The sequence below is a fragment of the Impatiens glandulifera genome, chromosome 1 (assembly GCF_907164915.1).
Source record: "Impatiens glandulifera chromosome 1, dImpGla2.1, whole genome shotgun sequence".
Taxonomy (NCBI): Eukaryota; Viridiplantae; Streptophyta; class Magnoliopsida; order Ericales; family Balsaminaceae; genus Impatiens; species Impatiens glandulifera.
Genome location: NC_061862.1, coordinates 156,064,441 through 156,090,093, shown reverse-complemented (window position 1 = coordinate 156,090,093; position 25,653 = coordinate 156,064,441). Strand labels below are relative to the sequence as shown.

Genomic DNA, 25,653 nt, shown 5'->3' with positions numbered 1-25,653 from the left:
GAAAATATGAAAAACAATTTTAGACCTGATAATTTCGTCTTTTTTGTTACCAATAAGAGTACGAATTCGAGAAAATATTATCATCACACTCAGAAAGTACGAGCAACAAATGACTCACCAAATATTAAAAGTATTAAATTCTGAATGAAATAATCGATTTAACTAAATAAGACACCGTCATAAAATAAAACAAAATATAACATTAACTAGATCGAAAAAAGAAACGAGACACCATTCTATACGACACCATCCTATACTAAAAGGTCATGAAATAAAAAAAATTGAAATATTAGATTAAGTTTAGATTTGAGACGTCCAAATAGCCTCATAACCGTCGAAGCTGTTAGCAGTCTCCACGAAACGTTATCCTCTCATCAGTCTCATCAGTCTCATCAGTCGAGGAGGAGCAGAAAATTGGAATTCGCAGATTCTAGAACGATTTTCTCAGAGATGGCGCAAGCTTGGCCCAACTTAACGTATAGTAGTAGGAATGCAATTTCGACAATAGCTTGCGTCAAAGAGGCCGGCGATCAGGTGGTTCGTCTCCCTCCTCAGACTTCCAGAAATTCTAGGGTACTCGTTTTAGGAGGAACAGGAAGGGTCGGAGGTTCCACTGCCATAGCCCTTTCCGAACTCTGCCCCGACCTCCGCATTGTTGTTGGAGGCCGAAACAGGTCATCATCTAATTTCACTACTATTTCGTTTCCATTTGCTAATCCTGCTTATGATACTTCATCATCGTGATGAAATGACTGATGAATCGATCAATGATGGTGGTGCAAATTGTTACATTCTTAATTTGCATATGTTTTGAGGATTTTCTTGAACATAATAATGTATTGTTCTTTGGTGCTTTGGTTTAAAATAAGAATCTAATTAGGATCAATTTTTGATATTAAAATGCTTGTAAAATGTTAAATAAGATTTAAAATATTTCGATAAAATGTTATATTGAAGTATAGATTTGTATAAATCAAAATCTAGCCGGTCAGTGCTGTAAATCAACTCGTTAAGCTCGAGGATCTTAAGCTCATTTTGACACGTCTACTTTGCAGTCCAACCCGCAATACAATTATTGCTACCACATTTTTGTTCGGGAAATTTATTCTCTAATAAGAAGTTAAGTACAATTAAACTCTAACTTAGGTATTTATAGTATTATGTATCCTCTCAGTTCTCAATAAGTTACATTTTGCTATTTGTTTTCGACTACATTCGTTGGAAACTATCAAGCTCCAATTTAGGATCTTTTTCACGTGCTTTCATGCATTATTGTATACCTGAGGTTAGAACGCCTTATGTTGAAGTGAATGTCATGATTGTGGAGGTCATGCTAGAATCCTCCATTAAAAAAAATAAAATTTATTGTATATCTGGGGATCTCAAACACAATTATAGTTGTCTTATTTATTATAGTTGATTCTGTTTTTATTGGTGACTTGGATGGTCTTAACTCCCATATTATTTTTTAGCAAATTCCAATATTAGTTGAAATGAAAGAAAATCTACTAACTTTTTAAACTTCCCAAAATCTGTAGAGTATTGCAGGTTGGGGTTGTCTTCGAATCAAACTATATATAAGGAGAATTCTCCATAGAAAAAAGGTCAAAATTGATCGTGTATGTATATAAATATTCATGTTTAGTTTTGATGATGGGATTTTCTTAATATGTGTTTGTAAATTACTTGTTCCGAAAGCAATGACATATGATCACTTTAGGTGTAAGGGAAATAGGTATTAAACCACTGTACAAGAAATGAGATGCCTAGCGAAATAGAAACTAAGAGGTCAATAATCTTGCCACTAAACTGCATTGATGATGGAAATATGGAATAATTTTAATGCAACCATCTCCAAAAGTTGAAATATCTAATGTACTGCCTTCTTGTAGAAGTTTTTTGTTCCTACTCTGATTCTATCTGTCTTAACTGAATTTGATTCATCAACTTACTATTTATACTGTGGTAATGGCTCCAAAGGAGCAGGAATGCCTTTACTTACTAGAGCAGTACGAAAAAAAGTGAATAAGGAGGAAGAATTGGTCCTTGATCTGGTTGATTGCACAAGGACTGCTCGTTTTTCCTTTACTGCTTTATGCTGTAATTTATGGGTTGCTTTGATACACAGAATATTGAACTGTGGGTGACAATTATTTCAAGCCGGGTCTGATACTGTCTATTGTGTGGATTAGGGAAAAAGGTGCTGCTATGGTGGCCAAGCTTGGAAACCGTTCAGAGTTTGCTCAAGTCAATATTGACGATACGAAGTCACTAGAAGCTGCATTACATGGTATGACATCAAATTGTTAACTAGAAAGACAGCAAATCCATGAGAAAAGAGACCAGGGTTCTTTTCCTACCAACACTATGATATATATTAGAGAGTAATATTATTAATGTTATTATTTGTAAAGAGGTCATCTTTTCATCAAAATAATCGAAGAACGCTAGGGGCGTTCAAATTTTACAAAAGGGATGGAGAAAAGAAAAACAAAATACAGAAAATGTTACATGCTTAATAAAGTCAAAAATTATAATCCCGTAAAAGCCCCTCTTTCCTAATAGAAGCAAACACATGGAGCAAGAAGCATTTGATTCAATTTCGTAGTATTTCCCTTGGAATTTCTTCTATTCATTTCCTTCCATATCGTCCACCACATTATTAGTGTTATTATTAAAGGGAAGTTTCTAGTTAGTTATTTTCAGTTACGATTAGTAGTATAAATAAGTAATTGTAATATGTGTAATGGTATGTTGAATATTGAATGAATTGTCTTCCTTTCTAAGGGTTCTCTTCTTCTTCTCTTCTGCCTCCTTCCTTAAATGGAATTTTGTATCACACTAAGTTTCTTTATCCATTTCTGGATTGGATCACCTTCTTGTACCTGGATTTTTTTTTGTCTTATTTGTTAGTGATGATTTTAAACCCTTAACTTTTACTTCATAAAAGTACATTTTCTGTAAAATTCCTCCAGATGGCTGCAGTGAACTAAAAAAATTGATGCTCTATATATTATGCTCTATAGATACAGATCTTGTAGTGCATGCTGCTGGACCATTCCAGCAAGCTGTGAGATGTGCTGTGCTGGAAGCTGCTATACAGACCAAGGTGAGAAACAGGTAACTAGCAGGAATTTACCTAGGAATTTTTTTAATCCTTGGACCATACAACCTAATCGTCAAGTTTGTATGATTAAAGCAAATTATACAACAAATTCTTTCTTTATCCCCATTGCAGACTGCATATCTCGATGTATGTGATGACACAAACTACGCATTCAATGCAAAGTCATATATGAGTAAAGCAGTGGCAGCAAATATTCCGGCAATTACAACTGGAGGAATTTATCCTGGAGTGAGCAATGGTACATTATATCATTACATTGGATGTACATCGAGCATTGTCAACAAAACCACCTGAACATTTTCAACTAAAATCAAACAAATTGTTTGACTGAAAAAACTACACAAAGAAAATAGTAATGGTCGGTTACCAGAAAACTGCTGCAGTTTAACTAGTCTTGCGTAGTTGCAGACATTGATGATGTGATGGTGCTAGCTTTTCCTTGCTCAACTTTATCATGTCTAGTAAACATTTAATTCTCAAAAGCAATAACTACAGTTCAGGAATCTTGGTTCAATAAAGAGTCGAACACTTATTAATAGTGAGCCAAATCCTGTTCTGGCAAATTCTCCCCTTCCAACTGTAGTGCATTTAAGTCAGTCCTCTCTTATTTCTTTATTTGAACCTGCTCCAGGAAGTTCAGTAAAGTGTGGATTTCCCCTGAGAGTCTCAAAACTTTTGCACACTAGTATTCCTAGTTTGATAAGTTTTGAATATATACCTTGTACACACCTGATGTCTGATTAACAAATCAGGCTAGATTTGAAATGATAATTTCTATATTGAATAATGTTTTAAACATTTCTCTTTTAACTTCTTTTTATTTCAATGTATTATTGGCAGTAATGGCAGCTGAGTTAGTTCGTGTGGCTAGACAAGAAACCGAAGGTGAACCTGAAAGGTTAAGGTAACCATTTGTCTGTTGTTTGAAGTTTGTTCCATCTTTACTTGGCCCTAATTGAGTTTGGTAAACATTCTCCAAAACAGTTACCACAGGAATACAAAATCTTTGAACTTGAAATAGTACATATACTTCGTTATCTCAAAGATAATGTGAAGTGGCTTATTTCAAGGGGAAAGGAAGAGAAACTTTATTCAATTAAGAATTGTAATTTTATATCGAACGGTCATATCTAGATTCCATATGTAGTATATTAGTTGAGCCCAATGGATTCGTTATTGACATTATCTTGATTGTTTTGTTAAATTTCTAGAAAAATTACTGATTTATATATATTTGTCCCTTCCAACCTATTATTGTTGGTGATTTCTTTGATTTAGATGCTGATTTCTTTATCAGATTCTCATATTATACAGCAGGCACTGGTGGTGCTGGGCCAACAATATTGGCAACTAGCTTTTTACTTCTTGGTGAGGATGTTGTTGCCTATAGAAAAGGTATGTTATGAAGACATTATGTGATGCTTTTGATTAGTTCATTGTTTTGGTAAATGGTTATTTCTTTTCTACAGGTAAGGAAGTCAGGCTAAAGCCCTACACTGGAATGCTCAATGTTGACTTCGGGAAAGGAATTAAAAAGAGAAATGTTTACCTCTTGTAAGTCATACATGTTTTTTGTCAAATCCGTACAGCTCTAATATTTTCAAGGAAACTTGTAAAAGCTATTCATCTGAACCTTACTGCATCTTCAATTTTCAGTAGTTCATATCTATTAGCTTCCAAAGTATCTTAGGTGTGAATAAGAATTCAAATATCATGTTTTTTCTACGAAGTAGGCCAACTAGTGCAAACTGCATGTACTGAAATTTATATATAGGCAGCTCTCCTTGTTATGAATCAAGTATATGACTTATGAATTGAATAAGGTCCTAGTAAGTTAATTTAATTGGGGTTAACAAGTAAATCTTATCTAGCTATTCTTACGGAGCAATAAAGGTACACCCACAAAAACAGTTAAGTCGTTTATACCAAATTGGTCTCAGGAACTTGCCAGAGGTGAGAAGTACCCATGAGATTCTAGGAGTGCCAACTGTGAGTGCAAGATTCGGGACGTCACCATTCTTCTGGAATTGGGGAATGGAAGCTATGACTTATCTTCTTCCTAAGGTATTGATCTAGTATACTTGTTTTGTGTATTTCTAGTTACTTGTGGGATAGTCTAAGATTTCTCATTGATAAAATATTCCTCCCCCAAAGGAAGTTCACAATTTCACAATATTGATCCAAGGATGATCAATTACCCAGAATATTATATATAGGTCCAATTTGGAAATACTTTTTTATCTATGTTTTGGTATATGGACATGGATCCAGATACATAAAGTTTGAAAATTAAACTTAGGCCGAGACAGATTAAGAATTTAAATTTTGTTTCTGGATCCGGATCTTGTTACAAAACAAATTATAAAAGTGTTTCCAAATGGGGACATAGTTTCTTTATTCAAAGAACCAAGTTCTTTAGCACTAAGAAGAAGAAAAAATTGTATTAAAGATGACCAAGAGAAAACTCAAGTGAATAAACTATTATAATTCCAAATCCTAATGTTGGGTCTTGCTTATGAACCACTCTTCCGTAACTTATGCAGGAGTACCTAAGGGACAGGAATAAAGTACAGCAGTTGGTTAAACTATTCGATCCAGTTGTTAGAGCATTTGATGGATTTTCTGGAGAACGTGTGTCAATTAGGGTAAGATACTGCACAGAGATCGTTAAGTTTTGATTATTGGGATCCTATTTTTGTTGTCTTTCTTCCCTATGTAAGTTTTCCCTTTCTCTTGTAATGTTTTGTCGTTGTGTTTAAACACTCATTTTCACTTATGCATTGCCCCTCTTCAAAAAATAAAATACTGCAATAATGCTGAAATTAAAAAGATCAGCTCATTGTCATTTCACTAAATACTCCCGCACAATATGTCAAAAGCTAGACTGTGACATGTCTTCGTTTAATTTATGAGATTTGACCAGGTGGATTTGGAGTGTTCAGATGGTCGCAACACAGTAGCTATATTTACTCACAAAAAACTTTCCCAGTGAGTTTAGTATTCAATCTTCTAGTTTGATGGAAGTTTTCTTAAAATAGATATGTAATTTCCTTTACATTATGTTTTATATCAATGGCAGATCGGTAGGAATTTCGACTGCAGCTTTTGCACTTTCTATCCTTGAAGGAAGTACACAACCTGGAGTTTGGTTTCCAGAAGAGGTATAGTATAAAATATTGTTTTCTCTCAATTGGGGCTTTCTTTAATTGTAAATTCAAAACTGGTCCGATTTTACAGCCTGAAGGGATTGCTATTGATGCAAGGGAAACACTTCTGCAACGTGCTTCACAAGGAACTCTCAACTACATCTTCAACAAGTATGTCGACATTCTTCATCACACAAATGAAAAAAAAAACAAATTAAGCTCAATGGGTAATGAATTCCATTTTCTATAGGCCTCCATGGATGGTGGAATCAAATCCGAAGGAGGTTGGATTAGGGATTTACGTATGATCATGATCATGATCATGATCGACCTGTGACCCGATCTCCTCTTCATATATAATAAATATTCGCAAATTAATAGCTCAATTTTCCTCTTTGAAAATTGTATGGCTCTGGTATGACTCTCCCAATTCTAAACTTTCAAACCTTCATGTCATTATCCTAGCTAGCCAATATGTGGTGATGTATGGAGTATGAAATTGCAGGTTATAAAGGGCATTGAATTCTGCAGAGTGATTCAATTTCAAAGGTGCTTTTCTCTCTTTTGGCTGTATGATTAAACTCATAACTAATTTCCAAGTTGTCAAATATAATTTATCTACTTAAGATCATCATGTTTACTTTTTATATATGTATTAATCATAATAAATATAGAGAGAACCTTAATTGGGATATGATTAAATTATTGAGGGTAGATTCAATAAACACATATATATAAATGATAGAACATGGGAAGTTAATGCTTCTTTCCATATCTATTAAATTATCAACATTTTAAGTGGTCCCACTACTGATTTTTGTTTTTTTTACTCGAGTTGGAAATTGAAATTGCGATAAAACGCATAATTTGACAATTGAACTAGCTTAGCTCTGGTAATGGGTTATATAGGTAAAAACCCTTAATTTGACATTGAGCTAGCTGGTGGGTTATCTATATATATATATATATAATTGCATTTGCTATATTATAGTTTAACTCTCTTTATAGTTGAGTTTTATTTTGTTATAGTTAATTTAAATAGGATATGAGCTATAGTAAAGTAGTTAGAAAGTCAAATGTTTGTAATTAATTAAAAGCGATTTTTGTACATGGTATAGATTAATTAATTAATTAGTGACAAACCCTAAATAGTAGTAATAGACAGATTGAGTAAAGAGATGTCTCTTTCATTTTATTAGTTGAGGACGAACTGTGTGTGTAATGTACAACATGCATGTTCCTTCATTTTGGTACAAGTTTTTCATTATTTTTGAACCTCCTCTCTTCATTATTTGGTAATAATTATATCAATTTACAATGTTTAAATAAGTTACCATGAATGCCACCACCACCACCGTTGTTGTACGAATATATATATAATAAATTATATTGGAAATTCAATAAGTTTTGGGCTCTTTTCCCTATGTTAAATATGGGTGAAGTTATTATTATTTTTTTTTTGAAAATCAAGATTTATTCCTAGAATAAACTAATAACATGATCCACCTATATAACTTCACTTAATTAAACAAAAAATTATTAGGAATTGAATAATATGATGATATAAAATGAAAACAAGTTAAAAGGTGGCGAAACAGTGTTTTTTTCTTTTTAATTATAAGAGAACTAGCATGCCACCTCACAACCATGATTCCGTTTAAACTGAAAGCGTTTTCAGATAGAATTGAACATGTGATATTTTGGTCTCTTAAATCAACTTTTATCTTATTTTAGAACTTTATTTTAAAAAAGAGAAATGATTGGAAGATGAAATTTGGGAGAGGGAATGAGTGAATGATACAGTGACCCATTATTTTCTCAATTTATCACTCCTCTATAATCCAACAAATAATAATGGATAAAGAAGAAATTATCACATGAACAGTCTAGCTAATTAAGAAGAATAAATATTTTTGATATATTTTAGATTTAAAATTAAAGAAGAAAATAGTATTTATTGATATTTATGATGGATGGCTGAAGTTGAACGTCGGTTGGTGATATATACATATATAGAGAGAGTCAGATTAATAGGTATTGATGTGGTCCGGTCTGATCCGGTTCAGTTGTGTGTGAAAGAATTAAATTAAGATGGGTGAAGAGTGAAGAAGAAGAAGATGAAGATGATTCATTGCATTTACATTTCTCACATTAATTGTCTCTGGTGGGCGTAAACATTATTTAATTTACTGATCAACCCATCTATATCTATCTATCTTTTTCAAATAATATATATATAATATATTGTAATAAGACAATTAAACTTGCATGAGTTTACTATCCCTCTCTCTATATATAGTACTCTCTATTATACACGTTGTAACTTGCGTTGGCGATAGAGAATAGATAATAGAAGAGATGGAGATAGAAGCCGGCGCCGGTGGTGGAGATATTGAGAGAGGAGGATCAACAGGTATGATAAGGGGGGGCGGTGGCGGAAACGGTTACATGGTGTGGGAAGAACTGAGAGTGATAAAGCCAGTTAGTAAAGGGGGAGAACCAAAGATGGTTCTTAATGGACTCAATGGTTTTGCTGAACCCTTTAGGATCATGGCTGTCATGGGTCCTTCCGGCTCCGGCAAATCCACCTTTCTCGACGCCTTATCAGGCCAGTCTCTCTCTCTTTCTCTCGTAACAAAAAAAAACATGAATATTAACATTTTTATAACGGAGTAAGGATTTAGAATCTACCCGGATTAAAAAGTTTTGACGACAACACGAACTAATTTCCCGTCGGTATTACCCTTTTTATACTAGTTTATTTTGAGTCACAAGCCTTATAAGTAGATTTGTACTTCTTATAACCCAACCATACTTATAATTACTACAAACTTAATTTGTATTGAAAATCTTAATGCACCATATATGGTTGCATAATCACCGGACCCGTTTTTTCATTGTTTTTATCTCCTAATATTTGTTTTTTTTTTTTTTTAGAATGTCAGCAGATCTATGGTATGTTAAGCATCAGGTGGGATCACCCAAAAAAAATATTATTTATTTTACTCATTTTTCAATTTAATTCACTAGTTCCTTCTTTAATTATTAAAAATTGACAAAATCTATGTTTATTTACTCGTTTTATTCCTAATTTTTTTTGTTATTATTTTTAAGTCTATCAATCATTTTCTTTCAAACCCACCCAAATTCAAATTTCTGCATTGGTTTCTAATCATATTCATGACTTCAACTTACTTAAAGTGTATTACTCCAATTTGCATAAAATTCATGGAAGGATAAAAAAATAATAAAATAAAAATAAAAGGTTGTGAGCATTCTATCTCGTGACATAATTATGCAAAATAATATAATCTACCATTTATGCTTATAAATTATTTTTAATTAAATATTTAAACAAATATAGACTTATTCGGTTTTAAACAGTTAATTTGTATTTAAAGATAGGAGGACCGACCAGATTTCGATTTGGTTTTGTTTGTAGGTTTAAGGTTTGTTATGTTTTCTTGTTCAATGAGTTTACCTAAACTCTAACCAAACAGTCCCTTATAATATTTCAAAAAATCGGTTGAATTAAGTAATTATTACCACAATTTTCTCAAATTATTTTTGAGAACTTCACCCAACCTTATTTTTTTTAGTGTGTTTATATCTTTTACATTTAAAAAACATTATAACAAAAAAAGAACATAAAAGTTTTTAATTACTTTAGTTTAAATATATAATTAATTTGAATAATAATTCAGGAGCTACATTTTTAATTTTCTGTCAAGGTCAACTAAGGTTACGTCTAATAATGGTAACTGTCTTATGACTGACACGTACTATACTATATATATATATCTTTAATTTAACAGTTAAAATATTAATTATATAAACTAATTTGTAAATTCCTAATATCATATTTATTATCAAATTTTAATATTTAAATCATGATTCATACCCAAAAAAAACAAAATATTATATGTACTATGTACTTATAAAAAATATAAAATAATACAATGATATATATGTATCATTTTTATATTTAATAAATAAAAAATATTTATTTATTCATATATTAGTGATAAAATACACATTTCTTTATTAATTTAAAGATAATTAACTTGAATCGATGGCTACAAACATTATTTTGTTTTTCATAATATTAATTAATAATATAATATTTTTGTTAGCATATGATAAGGAAGGGATAGAATGCAAGTATGGAGGAATTAAATGATAAAGAAAACATAAATTGTGACTATTCGCAATAAATAAAGTGGTTAATAATAATAAATATGTGATGTAATTTAAATTAAATTCTAATTAAATGGGAATCCAGCCAATGCAATTATGATTGACCAACAACCCCAAGTCCCCACAATAATTCAATTCTAGCCGTCCTTTTAAGAAATATATAACACTTCTTTACACAATTTAATAAAACAAAATTAAAAAAAATTAAATCAAACGACAAAATTGTACCCACATAACTTTTAAATAAATCGGTTAGGTTAGGTCTGGTCTGGTATTAATTTCAACATAAGACATTCGTTGTGACCAACTCGATACTGATTTAATTTAGAATGTATATGTATAAGAGAATAAAATTAACTACTTTAAAACACTCCTCAGCGGAAAAAAACCAATTTACAGTAATATCTAATGTGAATGTTCTGAATGAGAAATTAGCGACACTCTCTTTAGAATGGTTGAAGACTCCGAACCGGGTACAACACCTCTTTATCCCGAATCCCCTTTTTAGATGTGGGGTCTATTGGGACCTTAGAAATTGGTAACACTAAAGAGTTGAAAAAACAATATTGATAGTTAGGACTTCAATGCTAATTATAAACAATATAGGATTTTTTTATAAATCAAGAAATAGTTTAGGGGTTTATCTATATTTTTCTTTTTATTCTTATTTGTAAATAATGAATCAAATATTTATGCCATTAGTTGTGTTATTTTGTTTGTCCAAAAAAATAGCAACATTGGAAAATAAAATAAAATTAAAAATTAAAACTATATTTCCAAATTGGAACAATTACATGATCACCATTGGAACAATTTCGATATACTTTCTTAGGTTTGAGAGTTGGTCTCAATTTTGATAAGATGAATTATTGATAATTTTTCAAAAGCACATTTTTATGGACTATCTCAACTGGATGTGAAGGTAAATTATGTAATGTTATTTATGTATTTTCATTGAAATCAAATCTAAACTCAATTTCGGATGTTGAAACATCTTCAAATATGTCTAAATATTATTGAAATAGTTTAACTCGTTTATTTATAAAAGTTCATCATTCTTTACACAATTCAGGTAGATTATCGAAGAATGTTGTTATGACCGGAAACATTTTTCTACAAGGCAAGAAAAGGAGATTGGACTACGGTGTTGTGGTGAGTCTATCTCGAAGTCTCTTCATTTTCTTTCTCGTGTGTTCGATTTGGTTTATTATTTAGGTTTTTTTCTCTAATCTATTTAAAACTTGTTAATTAGGCATATATTACCCAAGAAGATGTGTTATTGGGAACTTTAACAGTAAGAGAAACAATAACTTATTCCGCGAATTTAAGATTACCAACCACTTTAACTAAACAAGAAATGGAAGACATAGTGGATGGAACAATAATGGAAATGGGACTTGAAGATTGCGCTGATCGTGTTGTCGGAAATTGGCATCGGAGGGGTATAAGTGGCGGGGAAAAGAGGAGACTTAGCATTGCTTTAGAAATTCTAACACGACCTCAAATTTTGTTCCTCGACGAGCCCACGAGTGGATTAGATAGCGCTTCCGCGTTTTTTGTAGTTCAAGCTCTTAGGAGCATTGCTGGAGACGGAAGAATCGTAATCTCTTCAATTCATCAACCGAGTAGTGAAGTTTTTGCCCTCTTCGATGACTTGTATCTTTTATCCGGAGGTGAAACAGTTTTCTTTGGCGAAGCAAATCTAGCTGTGAAGGTATGAAATTCAATAACCGTCGAGAATTCATTTATTTAATTAGCGACGTTTTGTTTAGCGACGGTTACATATATAATAAATAAAACTAATAGAAATGTATGGTTTTTTTATGTGAAAGTTCTTTGCTGAGGCGGGATTTCCTTGTCCTAGTAGAAGAAACCCTTCCGATCATTTCTTGCGCTCGGTTAATTCAGATTTTGATGCCGTTTTAGTCACATTGAAGGTATAATTACTGATCGAAAGATAATCCATGATGAGTTATATATATATATATATATATATATATATTATTTTGAACATTATTAATTTTTAGGGGGCACGAAAAACATCTGATTCAACGTTAGACACGCCGGTTGTGGAGATCAAACGATTGTTGATTGAGAAATACAAACAATCAACTTATGGGAAGAAGACGAGAGCTAGGGTGAAAGAAATCAATGACAATTATGTGCGTAAACAATTTTATTTACCATTATTATCGTAACTCGTGACAACATCATTTAGAAAAATCTATGGTTGTTATTATTTATGTAGGAAGGAATGGGTAAAGAAGAAGTGAATTATGGAAACCAAACAGGTTGGTTGAAACAACTAAGGACATTAACAAAGAGATCATTTGTGAACATGACAAGAGACATAGGATATTATTGGCTAAGATTAGCTATTTACATAGCTGTCTCAATTTGTGTTGGTTCCCTCTATTTTAACATTGGCAATGGCTACACTTCCATAATGGCACGCGGTGCTTGTAGCGGTTTCATGTCGGGTTTCATGATTTTCATGTCCATAGGAGGCTTCCCTAACTTTATCGAGGAAATGAAGGTAACAATAATTCAATTATGTATAGTATTCGTCGAGAATTATTATTGATCTCATTCAATTAAACAGGTGTTTTATAGAGAAAGGCTAAATGGGCACTACGGAGTAGGGGTTTTCATTGTATCAAACTTTGTCGCCTCGTTTCCTTTCTTGGCGGCGATTTCATCGACAGTTGCAATCCTTACTTATTTTATGGTGAGGTATCACCGTGGAATATTTCCACATTTGATATATCATGTTCTATCACTTTTTGGATGCATTTCGGCAATTGAGAGCTGCATGATGGTTATTGCTTCCCTTGTTCCTAACTTCATGATGGGCGTCGTAACCGGAGCTGGAATCATTGTAAGAACACGACATAAACGCATTATCAATATCAAATATAAGACTATATTGATAGGCTAAAATGTGATAATAGATAATAAGTTAATAAGAACTTTAGCCTCATAGATTAGGGTTTATTCCCTCGAGATTGAAGTAGACTAACATATCATTTTATATTTGTGACACCAACTTAAATAGCCTCTTAATTTAAGATTTTTCCACTTAAGCGGTTTGATCCTCGATGTTACAATGAAACAGGGAATCATGATGCTAACCTCAGGGTTCTACCGATTTCTTGCCGACCTCCCAAAAGTGTTCTGGCGCTATCCAATCTCGTATGTCAATTTCCTGTCTTGGGCATTTCAGGTATATTTCAATCAAAGTTTTTTAAGTTAGAATCGAACTTATAAATTAAAACAACTTTTGTTCACTAAGTGGATAATTATACGCGACAGGGAGCGATCAAGGAATTATTGGTAGGAGAAGAATTTGAACCTCTTGTTCCGGGAAGTCCAATGTTACAAGGAGAGGATGTTGTGAAGAACATGTTCAAAATTCCAATGGATCATTCTCAATGGTGGGATTTAGCGGCGATATTGATAAGTGTTTTATTCTATCGACTAATCTTCTTTGTTATTCTCAAGTTTAAGGAGACGGCTTCGCCGTTTCTTCAATCAATTTATTCCAAACGGGCTCTAAAAAATCTCGACAGCAAGAAGACAAACAACAAATCTTCACATTCACCATTGGTTGGGACCTCTAAGAGGCATAATACTCCTCTCCCTTTGTCTTCTCAAGAGGGTCTTAATTCTCCTATGCACTTTTAATTATCTTGTCTATTCCATTTCAATATATGTAGGAGGAAAATAATTATTATATATGTTATGTATATCATTTAATAAAATTTGAATTATGAATTCAAAATTTAGTTGGTCATTTTTTTGTTTGGAAATATAGATAATGTGATAAATTTTTGTTTGAATTAAATTTAAGAGTAAGGATAAAGAGCGAGATCATGAATAATGTCGGAAATAATAACATGCGATTAAACTTAAATCTAATAAAATAGAGAAATTCTATTTTTAAATCCAATTATGTGTCCACTCCATCTATTCTTACTCTTAAATTTAAATACTCCATCTAGAATAACTTTTAGAACTTGTTTGATAAAAAAAAATAAGTTATTTGAACTTGTAATAGGTTGAATTATAATAATATTTTTTTATATTTAAATTTTAAATTTTATAAAAATAAAATAATTATATTTTAATATTTTAACTGGTAAATTGAATAATTTAATAGTTAAAGATAAAAATAATAAGATAAGAGTTTTAGATAAAAATCTTCAAATAATCTAAATCAAACGAGCTCTAAGTTCACTACAATTTAATTGACTCATTGAATATTGAAGATTTGAAATTCACGTCAAGAAATTATAATAAAAAATTGTGACAACTTGCACAAATATTAAACAATCAAAGTATTGTTTATTAACAAGACCAAAAAAGGACAAAATGTGACAGTAACGAATTAATTATTTATATATAATGAAAACATAATTATTAAAAAAATATATTTTAATTATAAAATTAATAATAGAATAAATTTAATTAAAATTTAATTTCCAAATCTGTAAGACTTTGTTTGAATTCAGGTTTCCAAAATAACCCAACAAAATTAAATATCACTTCAATTCTTCTATTCATCCATCAAATCAATCAATTTATTAATTAAAATACTAAAATACAATATATTTTAAATTATTATTATTTATTTTATTTATTTGTATCAATACCCTTATTATCTTTTTTATATAAAAAAACATTACCAATAATTATTTTTTTATTATCGAACAAAGCCTAAATTATTTTTATATAATTTTGTTTGGTATATATTATTACAAATTAAATTATTTAATTAACTCTAGTAAAGTTTAAATATCAATAATATTTTATTAGAATTAAAAAAGAACGGTAAATTTGACATACATAACAAATAACAATAATTTTAATTAAAATTAAAAAATATTAATTCTGATAATTGAACTGTTAAGTCTATTAATTTTTAAATCCATGTTGGGAATATAAATTAATAATACTTTATTATTATTATTACATCATTAAAATATATAACTAAATTAAAAAATTCTTTGAGTTATTTTAAGAACTCAAACCAAATAAATTTTTCAAAAATAACATCACTTATTTTGTTAATCAAAACATTAAAATAATATCTATTTTAAATTATTATTTTTATTTTATTTATATATCAATACTTTTAATTTTTTTTATTAAAATTAATAATTACTTTATCAAAATTATCAATAATTATTATTTTTTTCTCTCTTTAAATTTTTTTTAAAACATTAATTCGAATCCTGCCTAATGATTTAATTTAACTTATTATCTTCTAATAAACCATAATTTTGAATAAATTATTAGGTTTCTTGGATATCTATCAATCAATCTTTTAAATAATAATTAAAAATAAACATTTTCAAATAACTCAAACTAAACAAGTTAAAAATAACCAAACAAGGGCCCATGAGAGACCTACATAAATGAATAATACCAACACCACCAAACACACACAGAGAGAAAGGAGATGACCGGCGCCGGCGAAAGTGGAAAATCGACGGTGGTGTGTGTGACCGGAGCGTCGGGATACATAGCTTCATGGCTAGTCAAATTATTGCTCCATCGTGGCTACACCGTCAAAGCCACCGTTCGCGATCTTCGTAAGTCCAATTATAAGTGTGAATCGAACCCGTAATCTTTTTTTATCCATTAGATACAACTATTGTCACTTGAACTAATTTTAAATCTCGTTATTCTTTTAGTGGATCCGAAGAAAACAGAGCATTTAGTCTCACTTGAAGGAGCTAAAGAAAGACTTCACTTATTCGAAGCAAACCTACTTGAAGAAGGTTCATTCGATTCCATCATTAACAATTGCCATGGCGTTTTTCACACAGCTTCTCCATGTTTCTTCAAATCCGATGATCCTCAAACACAACTAATCGAACCTGCTTTAAAAGGAACAATCAATGTCCTCACCTCTTGTGCCAAATCTCATCATTCTATCAAAAGGGTAATCTTAACTTCCTCCATTGCTGCTATGCTCTTTTCTGGTACACCTCGTACTCCTCAAACTCTTGTCGACGAAACTTGGTTTTCCGACCCACAAATCTGTAAAGACAACCAGGTATAACCTTAAATGATGTGTCATTTTATGAGTGGATTGAAAATAAATTAGTTTGATTTAATTTAACATTCAGCTTTGGTATCAACTCTCAAAAACATTAGCAGAAGAAGCAGCTTGGAAATTTGTGAAGGAGAAAGGAATTGATATGGTTGTAATAAACCCGGCAATGGTTATGGGTCCTTTATTACAACCGACTCTCAATTTTAGTTGTACTCCAATTTTAAACTTGATAAATAATTCTGAAACTTATCCAAATGCTTCGTTTGGATTTGTACATGTGAATGATGTTGTAAATGCTCATGTTCGAGCATTCGAGATTCCTTCTGCTAATGGAAGGTATTGTCTTACAGAGAGTGTTTTTCATTACTCTGAGATTGTCAACATACTTTCTCGACTTTATCCCAAACTCAAATTACCAAACAAGTAAGTTAATTTGATTACGTTTTATATGCATTAGCATATTTCATGAATTTATTTGATTTGGAATATATATATAGGTGTGAGAATGACGAGCCATTTGCGCCAACTTATATTGTATCCAAGGAAAGAGCAAGATCATTGGGTGTTGAATTTGTACCATTTGAGATTAGTCTCAAGGAAACCGTTGAAAGTTTGATCGAGAAGAAATTTGTCACTCTTCAATTTTATGATTAGTAATGCCAGCCAGTTTATCATTTGTAACCATCCAAGATAAGTAGAGAAGAATTGTATTCTTCTTGGGCTCAATCATTGAACCTCTTTCTGTCTTTCAATACTTTGTATTATTGCATAAACCCATTAAGCCTGGTTTAGACTAGGTTTATGATCAATTAGAAAGATTTGTTATTTTGCATTATCATAGTATTCATTCAATCCCATTAAAAATCGTGTTAACTTGTTAGTAGAATCTAGTTGGATTACCAATTTCGTCATCTTACAACAACATAGTGTTTTTAGATCGCAATCACATCATGGTAAGGTTCCAGTACTAAAAGTTCATCCCACAATTTTTTGATTTTTGAATAGTATTTCTCAATAGAAAGTGTACATTGTCGAAGATTGCTTATAACTTTCTGAAGATGGAAAGCTTGTGGACCATTATTTTCTTGATACCTTTCTTTGATATCAATCCATAAATCTCTTGATGTGGTTGTGGAAGAATAATTTGTTTTCATTTCTTCTGAAACCATATTCAATATCCACGATCTTACCAAACAATCAACCTTTCTCCATCTATCAAAGTCGTCTGCTTCTTTTGGCACAACAAGTGAACCGTCTATAAACCCTAGCTTCAACTTGGCTTCAAGGGCTAATCGAAGACCACTGCTTCATCCAATGTAGTTCGATCCGTTGAACACTATTGTGCAGATAATTGTTCCTGTATTGTTTGAGTTACGAATCACAAATAGATCATTATCAAGTCTCTTCTTTCCGCTCATCTTTTTATCTGGTGAATCGGGTGAAAATACCTATTGTATTTTGTTGATGACGAATACGACGATGATGATGGAACACTAGATATATCACTTACCGCTTGAATATTTTTTATCTTAAAAAAGATCTCGCTCTGATACCATAAAATCTTATCAATTGAAAAAGTCTTAACGTTTTTTATATTAATCAAAGATGAATTGAGAATTCAGAATGTATTCACGATAATAGACAATGAAAATAGTGTTTTCTACTTATATAAGTCTAATTTATAGAATGATCCTTTAACTATACAAATATATATAAAATTTTATTACACTTTCTAATTTGACTCATTACTAGGAATTCGTATTACATAAATTAATATATATAATTCTTACCTACGCTTAATTAAGTAACTCATGACTACATGACATTTCACTAATTTATATGTTGGGAATAATTTTTTACTAGAAATATTTATATTTGTTTGTAAGTTTTATTTCTCTGTCATGTTCTTGTTTTTTTAAATCATCATTTAGAACATAGTTTAATTGTCACGCTTAACCGTACCTCTATTTCATTATATATATATATATATATTCAGAGACGAATCTATGTAGGGGCTAGGGTGGATTGAAACCAATTCGAAAAAAAATAAAATTATTTTACGGTACAAATATGAAATTACCCTTAATTTTTTGAAAACATTTAATATAATTTATTATTTTTTTTATCTTATTATTAAAAAAAAAATGGTAAAACTTTATTTTTATATACTTGTTTTTTTAAAAATTTTCTAATTATTATTTTAAGTCCACCCTAATTTTTTTTAAGCCCACCCCATTTAGAAATCCTGAGTCCGTCTATGTATATATTATGTAATAATGATTAAATGATCTTCTACTACAAGTTTATGAATTATTTATATAATTATAGATTTTTTTTATAAAATATTAATTGAAAAATAAATATTAGAGCAAAAATTTATTAATCCTCCAAATTGCATGGTTGAAAGAATGATATAAGAGATCAAAATGTCACGAAATTCTCTTTAAATATATTTTAAATGAAAAAATAAATTATTAAAGTAATTTGTGATAATTTTTTATTTATTAAACAAAAAAATATATTTTTTAAATATAATTTAATCTTTAAAATATAACTATTTAAAATAAAATTAATATAAAAAGTTAATAACAATCATCTAAGTTAATAACTTTAACATGATTTTAATTAATATTTTGCAATTTATCCCAATTTGACAATTTCAACTCATATGTCATCTTTATTTGTTGCAAACAAAAAAAAGTAATTTGTTTCTTCTATTTCAGATTCTAAATTATTTCCTTCAATATGAGATGAGAAGTTTGCTCTGACTTTTCTCTCATCAAATTTATCATGTCTTGTAAATTAATTGATTAAGATATTTAAAATAGAAAATTTATTTAAAATTATTGAACATTTGTAAATTCCTAAAACTGAGAGTTTATTTTAAATTATAATAGTTTAGTTTAAGAGAATTTTAGTTATATATTATTATTATGTGTATATATAATTAAGTATAAAAAATAATATGAAACAAATGAGACTAAAAAAATAACTATATAAATTTATTTATTTAAATAAGTAATAACTTATTTTTAAATCGATAATATAAATCCACTTTATTCCTACAAACTTGTATAAATTAGTCTAGTAAAATTTTAAAATTTAATTTTTTACTAAATCTAACTCTTTAAACTACTTTAAAGTTATAAATATTTAAGATTTTAAAAATTAATTAAAATTTTTAAATCTGTTAACAGTAACAACACACGTATTTATAATAAATTAATTTAATGTAAAAAGTAATTAAAATTAAAATTATTTGGGTGAAAGTGAACCAATAATTAAAAGGTTTTGTATAAAAATTATGAACCTTCCCACAAATTAATTGGAGTAAAATATTACTCTGCCCTTGATAATGACTTTTAACTTAAATTTTTCATTAAAAAATAGTATTAAATAATTATTATATGGACAAGAAGATTTACATATAAAATTAAGTAAATGTAAATGAGATTAAAAAGTCTAAATTATGCCGGATTAAAAGTTAATCAATCCACTATCTTTACAATTTCTTTATCAATATAAATATATTAAATAGTTAGATAAATATCTTTAAGATATTTAAAAACGGGAACGGGGAGGGTGTATAATAAAGTATATGAAAAATAAATAAAAAGAAAAGGATAATTAAATGAAAAATGAATGTGAGGATAAATTAAAGCATATTAAATTGTTAAGACACACTTGTAAAAGAGAGAAAAAAAAAATACCCGACTCTTTATCTTCTCTTCTCGTGAAAAAAACTAAGTTTTTTTAACTTAGAGTGTTACTGAACGCAATGCACTGGCTGAACATGATTTTATTTTTTTATTTTTTTTGAAAAAATCGAATTTTTTTATTGGAAACTGTGAATATACAGTTAATTAGCTCTCAATACAAAAACAAATTAAAAAAAAAAACTAAGTACTTTAACTGAAGAAATGCAGTTCATTGGCTAAACATACAGTTTATTGGCGCTGAACATTTAGTTTTATCGGCGCTGAATATGTAGTTTAATAGCGTTGAAAATAAAAAAATAAATGAAAAAACATAAATTTTGTAACTGAAAAAGATGTTGAACATGCAGTTAATAGGCGTTGAACGTTATAAACTTTTAAAAAATAACTAAATAAAAATAACTTTTACAAGTTTATGTTTTTTAAACGATGGTTATATTTCTTTTTCGAAGTGCGAAAACAAACTTAACCAATTATTCAGGTGAGTGAAACTTGTCGAATAACCGACACGAACCCAATCCTTTCAACGAGGCTAGGGATATAACCTCTTGTTGTCTCGTTGGCCTTATACCAAAGGGGAGATTGACAATATGCACTTTAAGGAGACAAAAGATTGTGCTAACGTGAAGGATGGGAGGACCTGCAGACTCATGCTATCCCTAAGATGATGATGAAGATATATAATACATTATTATTATTATTTTATTGTAAAACAAAACATAAATTAATAACACAATATTTCATAATAATAATTATTATTTGTTTTAGTTTAAGAATGTAAGGATACACTTTAATTTATGGTGTTTTTAATAAAGTATAATTTTACACAGTTAATAATTATGATCTTATTTTAATTTAAGATGTTTATAATAAAAAAAATTAAAATATTTAATAATAAATGCCTCTCTCAATTTAAATCGGGGTCGATTGAAATTTCAGATATATTTCTTTTGAATTTCACAATTAAGGGGTTCATTAATATTAATTATATATAAAAAAATGCTTAACAATTTTAAACTCGTTAACTTATTATTTACGTAATATTTATAAATAAATAAACAAAATATTTATATTACTGATTTAATTACCATTCCAAAAAGTTGATAGTCAAAACTCTAAATTAGTTGAAGTTTAATAGTTAAACAAGTGACATTAATTTTTTAATTAATTTATTTATTTATAAATGACAAGTAGATAATAAATTAATGATGTTTAAAATTGTTAAGACAAAACATTGTTTTCTATAATTTTAACAATAAAAACTACAAATTGTGAGATTTGAAAAATAGGTCCAAAATTGCAATTGATCCCAACAATACGTGACAATTGATATTTTTTATAATTATAATATTTAATTTATAATATTTTTAATAAAAATTCAACATAAAATTGACTAAATGTTTAATAGTAATAATATATTCTACCATTATTATATGAATAGAAATTGATATTCTTACTATATTTTTATTATTAATACAGATGTAAATATTAATAATAAAAATTAATGGGATGGCAATGTAATTGCTAATTTATTTATTAAATGGAGGAATATGTGGAGACCTAATTAAGAAACTAAGAGATAATATAAATAAAGTAAGAAAAAAAAGTGCACGAGGTTGACAGAAGCAAATTAAAGTTATCATGAATACAGCTAAACCTAAACCATCAACCTTAAAATCTTCTATTAACTTTTCAAATTTTACTATTGTAAAGAAGGTTAACGTTTGATTTAATTTAAACTTTAAGTATTTTTACGATTTTAAATTTAGGATAATAAATTTTTTCAATTTTATGAGTTTATAAATAATTTTAATTTTTCAATTTTATGAAATTTTACGTTAAAAAACAAATTTATATTTATAAATTAAAAAAATATTATTATTTATTAAAATAAATAAATTAATATAATTAATTGTGTACATGTAATTTTTTTATAGTGTTTTTTATTTATTATTAATTTTTAATTAATTATATATTTAAATATATAAATTTTAAAATTAATTAGGTATAAAATATTTAATTATATATATAAATAATAATAGAGTAATGATAAGTCGAACAAAAAGATTGCAATACGGATTTCTAGGGTGACTAAATATAATTTCAAATATTTGTTTATCTCTTTTTTCATTAATATTTTACCGCTCTTCTCTTTATTAATAATTTATTTTTATGTGTCCATTAATAATTTATTTCTCTTACTAATTTTTAAATATATGTTTGAAAAATAATATATTCAACGAAGGGCAGTGAAAGCAAGTCACAAATCCTAAGTGGTCTACCACATTGTCTCTACCGTATTAAAAAAATAAAAATAAAATATATAATTTTAAAAAATGTTTCATAACTCTCCGGGTCGTCCGATAAAAAATGGCAAGTCTTTTCTCTTTTCTTTATTTATTTTTCTTTCGTTTTGAAAATGGTAAGTCTTTCATACTTCTTCTCTTCTTTCAGGTTGGTCCAATTTCATCGTCTAGCAAGACTTGCTGGACTACAAGGTAAAATCCTACACCATGTTATCCATCTTTTCATAAACAAATCTGTTTAGTTACGAATATTTTAGGGATTAAGGTTTAGCATATAAATAATTTTGATATTTTAGTAATTAGAGTTTAACGTAGAAATATTTTGATATCAATATTCTGTTTAGCGATTAAGGTTTAACTGCATTTTGGGTTTAACTACAGAAACGATTTTGATTATGGTTGTAAAAAAGAGTTCCGAAATGGACATTTCAGGTCCCCAAATGAACATTTCGGGACCTGAAACTTACATTTCTGATCCCAAAATGTCCATTTTGAGCCAGTTTAGGGACCTGAAATTTCCATTTCGCAACATTTTTGAAATGTATAACCGTTTATCTCTTTATCTGTATGTTTATCTGTTTAGTTGTATGTTTATCTCATTTCTATTCACGGTTCATTTATTTTTTGTTCATTTGCTTATTTTGTTTTTGTAGAGCAAATAAAAGTACAAGAAGACGATCCAAGAAGAGAATTCACCTAAATATAGGGCTGCAAATGAGTCAAGTCGAGCTCGAATCAGCTTGATCTCGAGCTCGACTATTAACTTACAAGCTCGGCTCGACTCGAAAAGTTTGAACTAAATTTTAAATTTTAAATTCAAGCTCAAACTCGAACTCAAACTCAAAACAAAATTTATTTTCAAAATAAAAATATCAAATTTTCATACATATTCAACATTTAAAACATGATATTTCAAAATAAAAATATGAAACTTTCATAAATATTCAAAATAGACTTCCTATTATATGTTGTCAGCTGTTTTATCTAGTGCGATCACTAAGAACAACTATCTAGGTATATCCCAAAATATACATATATGTATATGCATTGTTAATAATCCTCAAATCTATTTTTGTACTTACAATTTTAGAATTCTGAAATCTATTTTAGATGTTCGTCCTCGGCTTCTAACTTTGTTAGGAGAGTGTATCAAAATAGAGGTTGATGTATATGCTTATGTGCCTTTGTCTTTAAATGCTTATGTGCTTCCATGATTAAGTGACATAAATGTTCCATAAAGTCTTTTATGTCATTCATCTAAAAAGAACAATTGTCTTCAGATTTTACTCTAACTTGTTGAACCTCTTGCATCAATCGAGTTAGACTATTGTCACGTTTTTTTATTCTAAAGACACATCTGAATCATAAATGTTAGTGATAGTTTGTGTTACGCCCTAATTTCCAACTTTCATGCACCTAAATCAACGTGATTTCGAACATAAATGCGGAAGCTCTAGGGTGCCTATTTGACATGATCATTAAAAAGGTTGATATAAAAGTCGGTCCTACAATCTTAGTCCCTCCTCCCACACACATCTCCGACACCATGCTCCACTCCAAATCTTCCTTCACCTGTCATAGAATCCGTTGGCTGGATTCCTACACCACACAAACATAGTGAGTCTAGAGACCCAACATGTTATATAAGAAGACATTTTAAGATATTGCATCCATTAGTGTTTTAAGGGTATCTCATCAATCAATCATGTACAGTTTCATACTTGAGCCATATTGGGACCCTTAGCCCGGAGAGCTGATCCTCTAGGGTAGGCATCCATTCGTCAATTCCTTGGGCCATATTTTTGGGAGCATCGGACCACTAGAGCTCATCCTGGTAGCCATCCTCCCGTATCCGTCAATTCCTTCATGATTATCTCTTTGATTCCATAGCCCTTAACTTAAAACATCATTCTTTAGAAAACCATGGACTTGCAATAAAAACATGTTTTGAAAACCATATGCATCGTTTATATAAAATACATGAATAAATAACACTGTGTGGGTTTATAAAACGATAGAAAAGAGTACTTGCCAGATAATTCCTTGTTTGAAGAATCATCGGTCGGACCACTCGGTCCTGGGTGCTATCATCCATGGTCCTAGATCTCTGCCAAGGTCGTAGATTCCTCGGTCTAGAAAAGTAGAATTTTGGGACGTGACAGTTTGATACCCACGTTTAATATCTTTACGCCACCGGTCCATTGTATAACACATTGGTACATCATTCACCCTTATTTTTTTAACACAGCCATGATATGCCTACACAAAATACCTCTGAACTCAAACAATCGACATTGACATTTAACATTGCAGTCCAATTCGGTATAATGCACTTTGTAAAAATTATCTTTTACATGCTCTTCATTAACCCTCAAAATGATTTCCTCAACTTTAAATATACAAGTTGTCACTTCCTCTTCAATTACTAAGATGTCGCACAATATTAACCCTCTAACTTATTCTTAAACAAACCTAAATTTATCTAGAGTGTAGAAGGTTTGGTATTGCCTTTCAAAGGCAAAACCACTAACAAGTGGTATCAAAGAATTAAATGATTGAAAATCGAACTTCTTTTTTCTCTCAATATTTCTCAGCAGAGCCCTATCATACTGCTCGACAATTGTTTGAGGGATGCTTTGAACTGCACGTAGTCATCAAAGAAGACGTTCAAAGTTTCACTCCGTTGAGATGTGGACATCCCTGCACAAAACTATCCTTTCACATAAACATGTATCCATTTAGATCTTTCCAAAAATAAAGAATTCAACCAGTCATTATCTTCCAGCTGATAATCTTCTGTTAGTTTAATCTAATTGTCTTCGATCTTCTTTATAAGATCGTATTCAATATGACTTCCAAGTTTTGTAGAAAGTTTCTTCATTATATGACACGAACAAAAATGATTGTGATCTTTAGGAAATACTTTCTCAATTGCAATCACCATGGATCAACATTGGTCTATGAATATGGCATTTGGAGGTCGATCATCCATACATTCCAACCAAGTTCTAACAACTAAGTGAAAGAATGTGAATTTTCACTTGACAATAAGCGACATCCAAGTAAAATGGATTGACCATGATAATTAACCTCGACAAAC

General features: G+C 29.7%; 2 protein-coding genes and 1 pseudogene across 2 annotated transcripts; all 3 read left to right on the top strand.

The window, feature by feature from the left end:
- The first annotated feature begins 306 nt into the window (after window positions 1–306).
- Window positions 307–6,967, top strand: LOC124920324. The gene is made up of 14 exons (XM_047460788.1): window positions 307–674; window positions 2,193–2,290; window positions 3,027–3,109; window positions 3,239–3,365; window positions 3,968–4,031; window positions 4,425–4,522; window positions 4,597–4,681; window positions 5,068–5,191; window positions 5,671–5,772; window positions 6,051–6,115; window positions 6,207–6,288; window positions 6,365–6,444; window positions 6,524–6,688; window positions 6,779–6,967. Exons 1-13 carry the CDS (start codon window positions 451–453, stop codon window positions 6,579–6,581), a joined length of 1,290 nt encoding a protein of 429 aa, XP_047316744.1. The 5' UTR covers window positions 307–450; the 3' UTR covers window positions 6,582–6,688; window positions 6,779–6,967.
- Window positions 6,968–8,410: 1,443 nt separating this feature from the next.
- On the top strand, window positions 8,411–14,251 carry LOC124920323 (annotated as a pseudogene).
- Window positions 14,252–15,909: 1,658 nt separating this feature from the next.
- On the top strand, window positions 15,910–17,207 carry LOC124912409 (phenylacetaldehyde reductase-like). The gene is made up of 4 exons (XM_047453026.1): window positions 15,910–16,064; window positions 16,167–16,531; window positions 16,605–16,954; window positions 17,029–17,207. The coding sequence occupies exons 1-4, from the start codon at window positions 15,932–15,934 to the stop codon at window positions 17,183–17,185; spliced, it is 1,005 nt and encodes a 334-aa protein (XP_047308982.1). The 5' UTR covers window positions 15,910–15,931; the 3' UTR covers window positions 17,186–17,207.
- The last annotated feature ends 8,446 nt before the right edge of the window (window positions 17,208–25,653 follow it).

Excerpts from the sequence above, each read along its gene's own strand:
- LOC124912409 (XM_047453026.1), top strand. The coding sequence starts at position 15,932 with ATGACCGGCGCCGGCGAAAGTGGAAAATCGACGGTGGTGTGTGTGACC. Across the intron at positions 16,065-16,166 it reads AGCCACCGTTCGCGATCTTC|TGGATCCGAAGAAAACAGAG; the intron begins GTAAGTCCAATT and ends TTATTCTTTTAG. Across the intron at positions 16,955-17,028 it reads AAACTCAAATTACCAAACAA|GTGTGAGAATGACGAGCCAT; the intron begins GTAAGTTAATTT and ends ATATATATATAG.
- LOC124920324 (XM_047460788.1), top strand. The coding sequence starts at position 451 with ATGGCGCAAGCTTGGCCCAACTTAACGTATAGTAGTAGGAATGCAATT. Across the intron at positions 3,110-3,238 it reads AAGCTGCTATACAGACCAAG|ACTGCATATCTCGATGTATG; the intron begins GTGAGAAACAGG and ends TCCCCATTGCAG. Across the intron at positions 3,366-3,967 it reads TTATCCTGGAGTGAGCAATG|TAATGGCAGCTGAGTTAGTT; the intron begins GTACATTATATC and ends TATTATTGGCAG.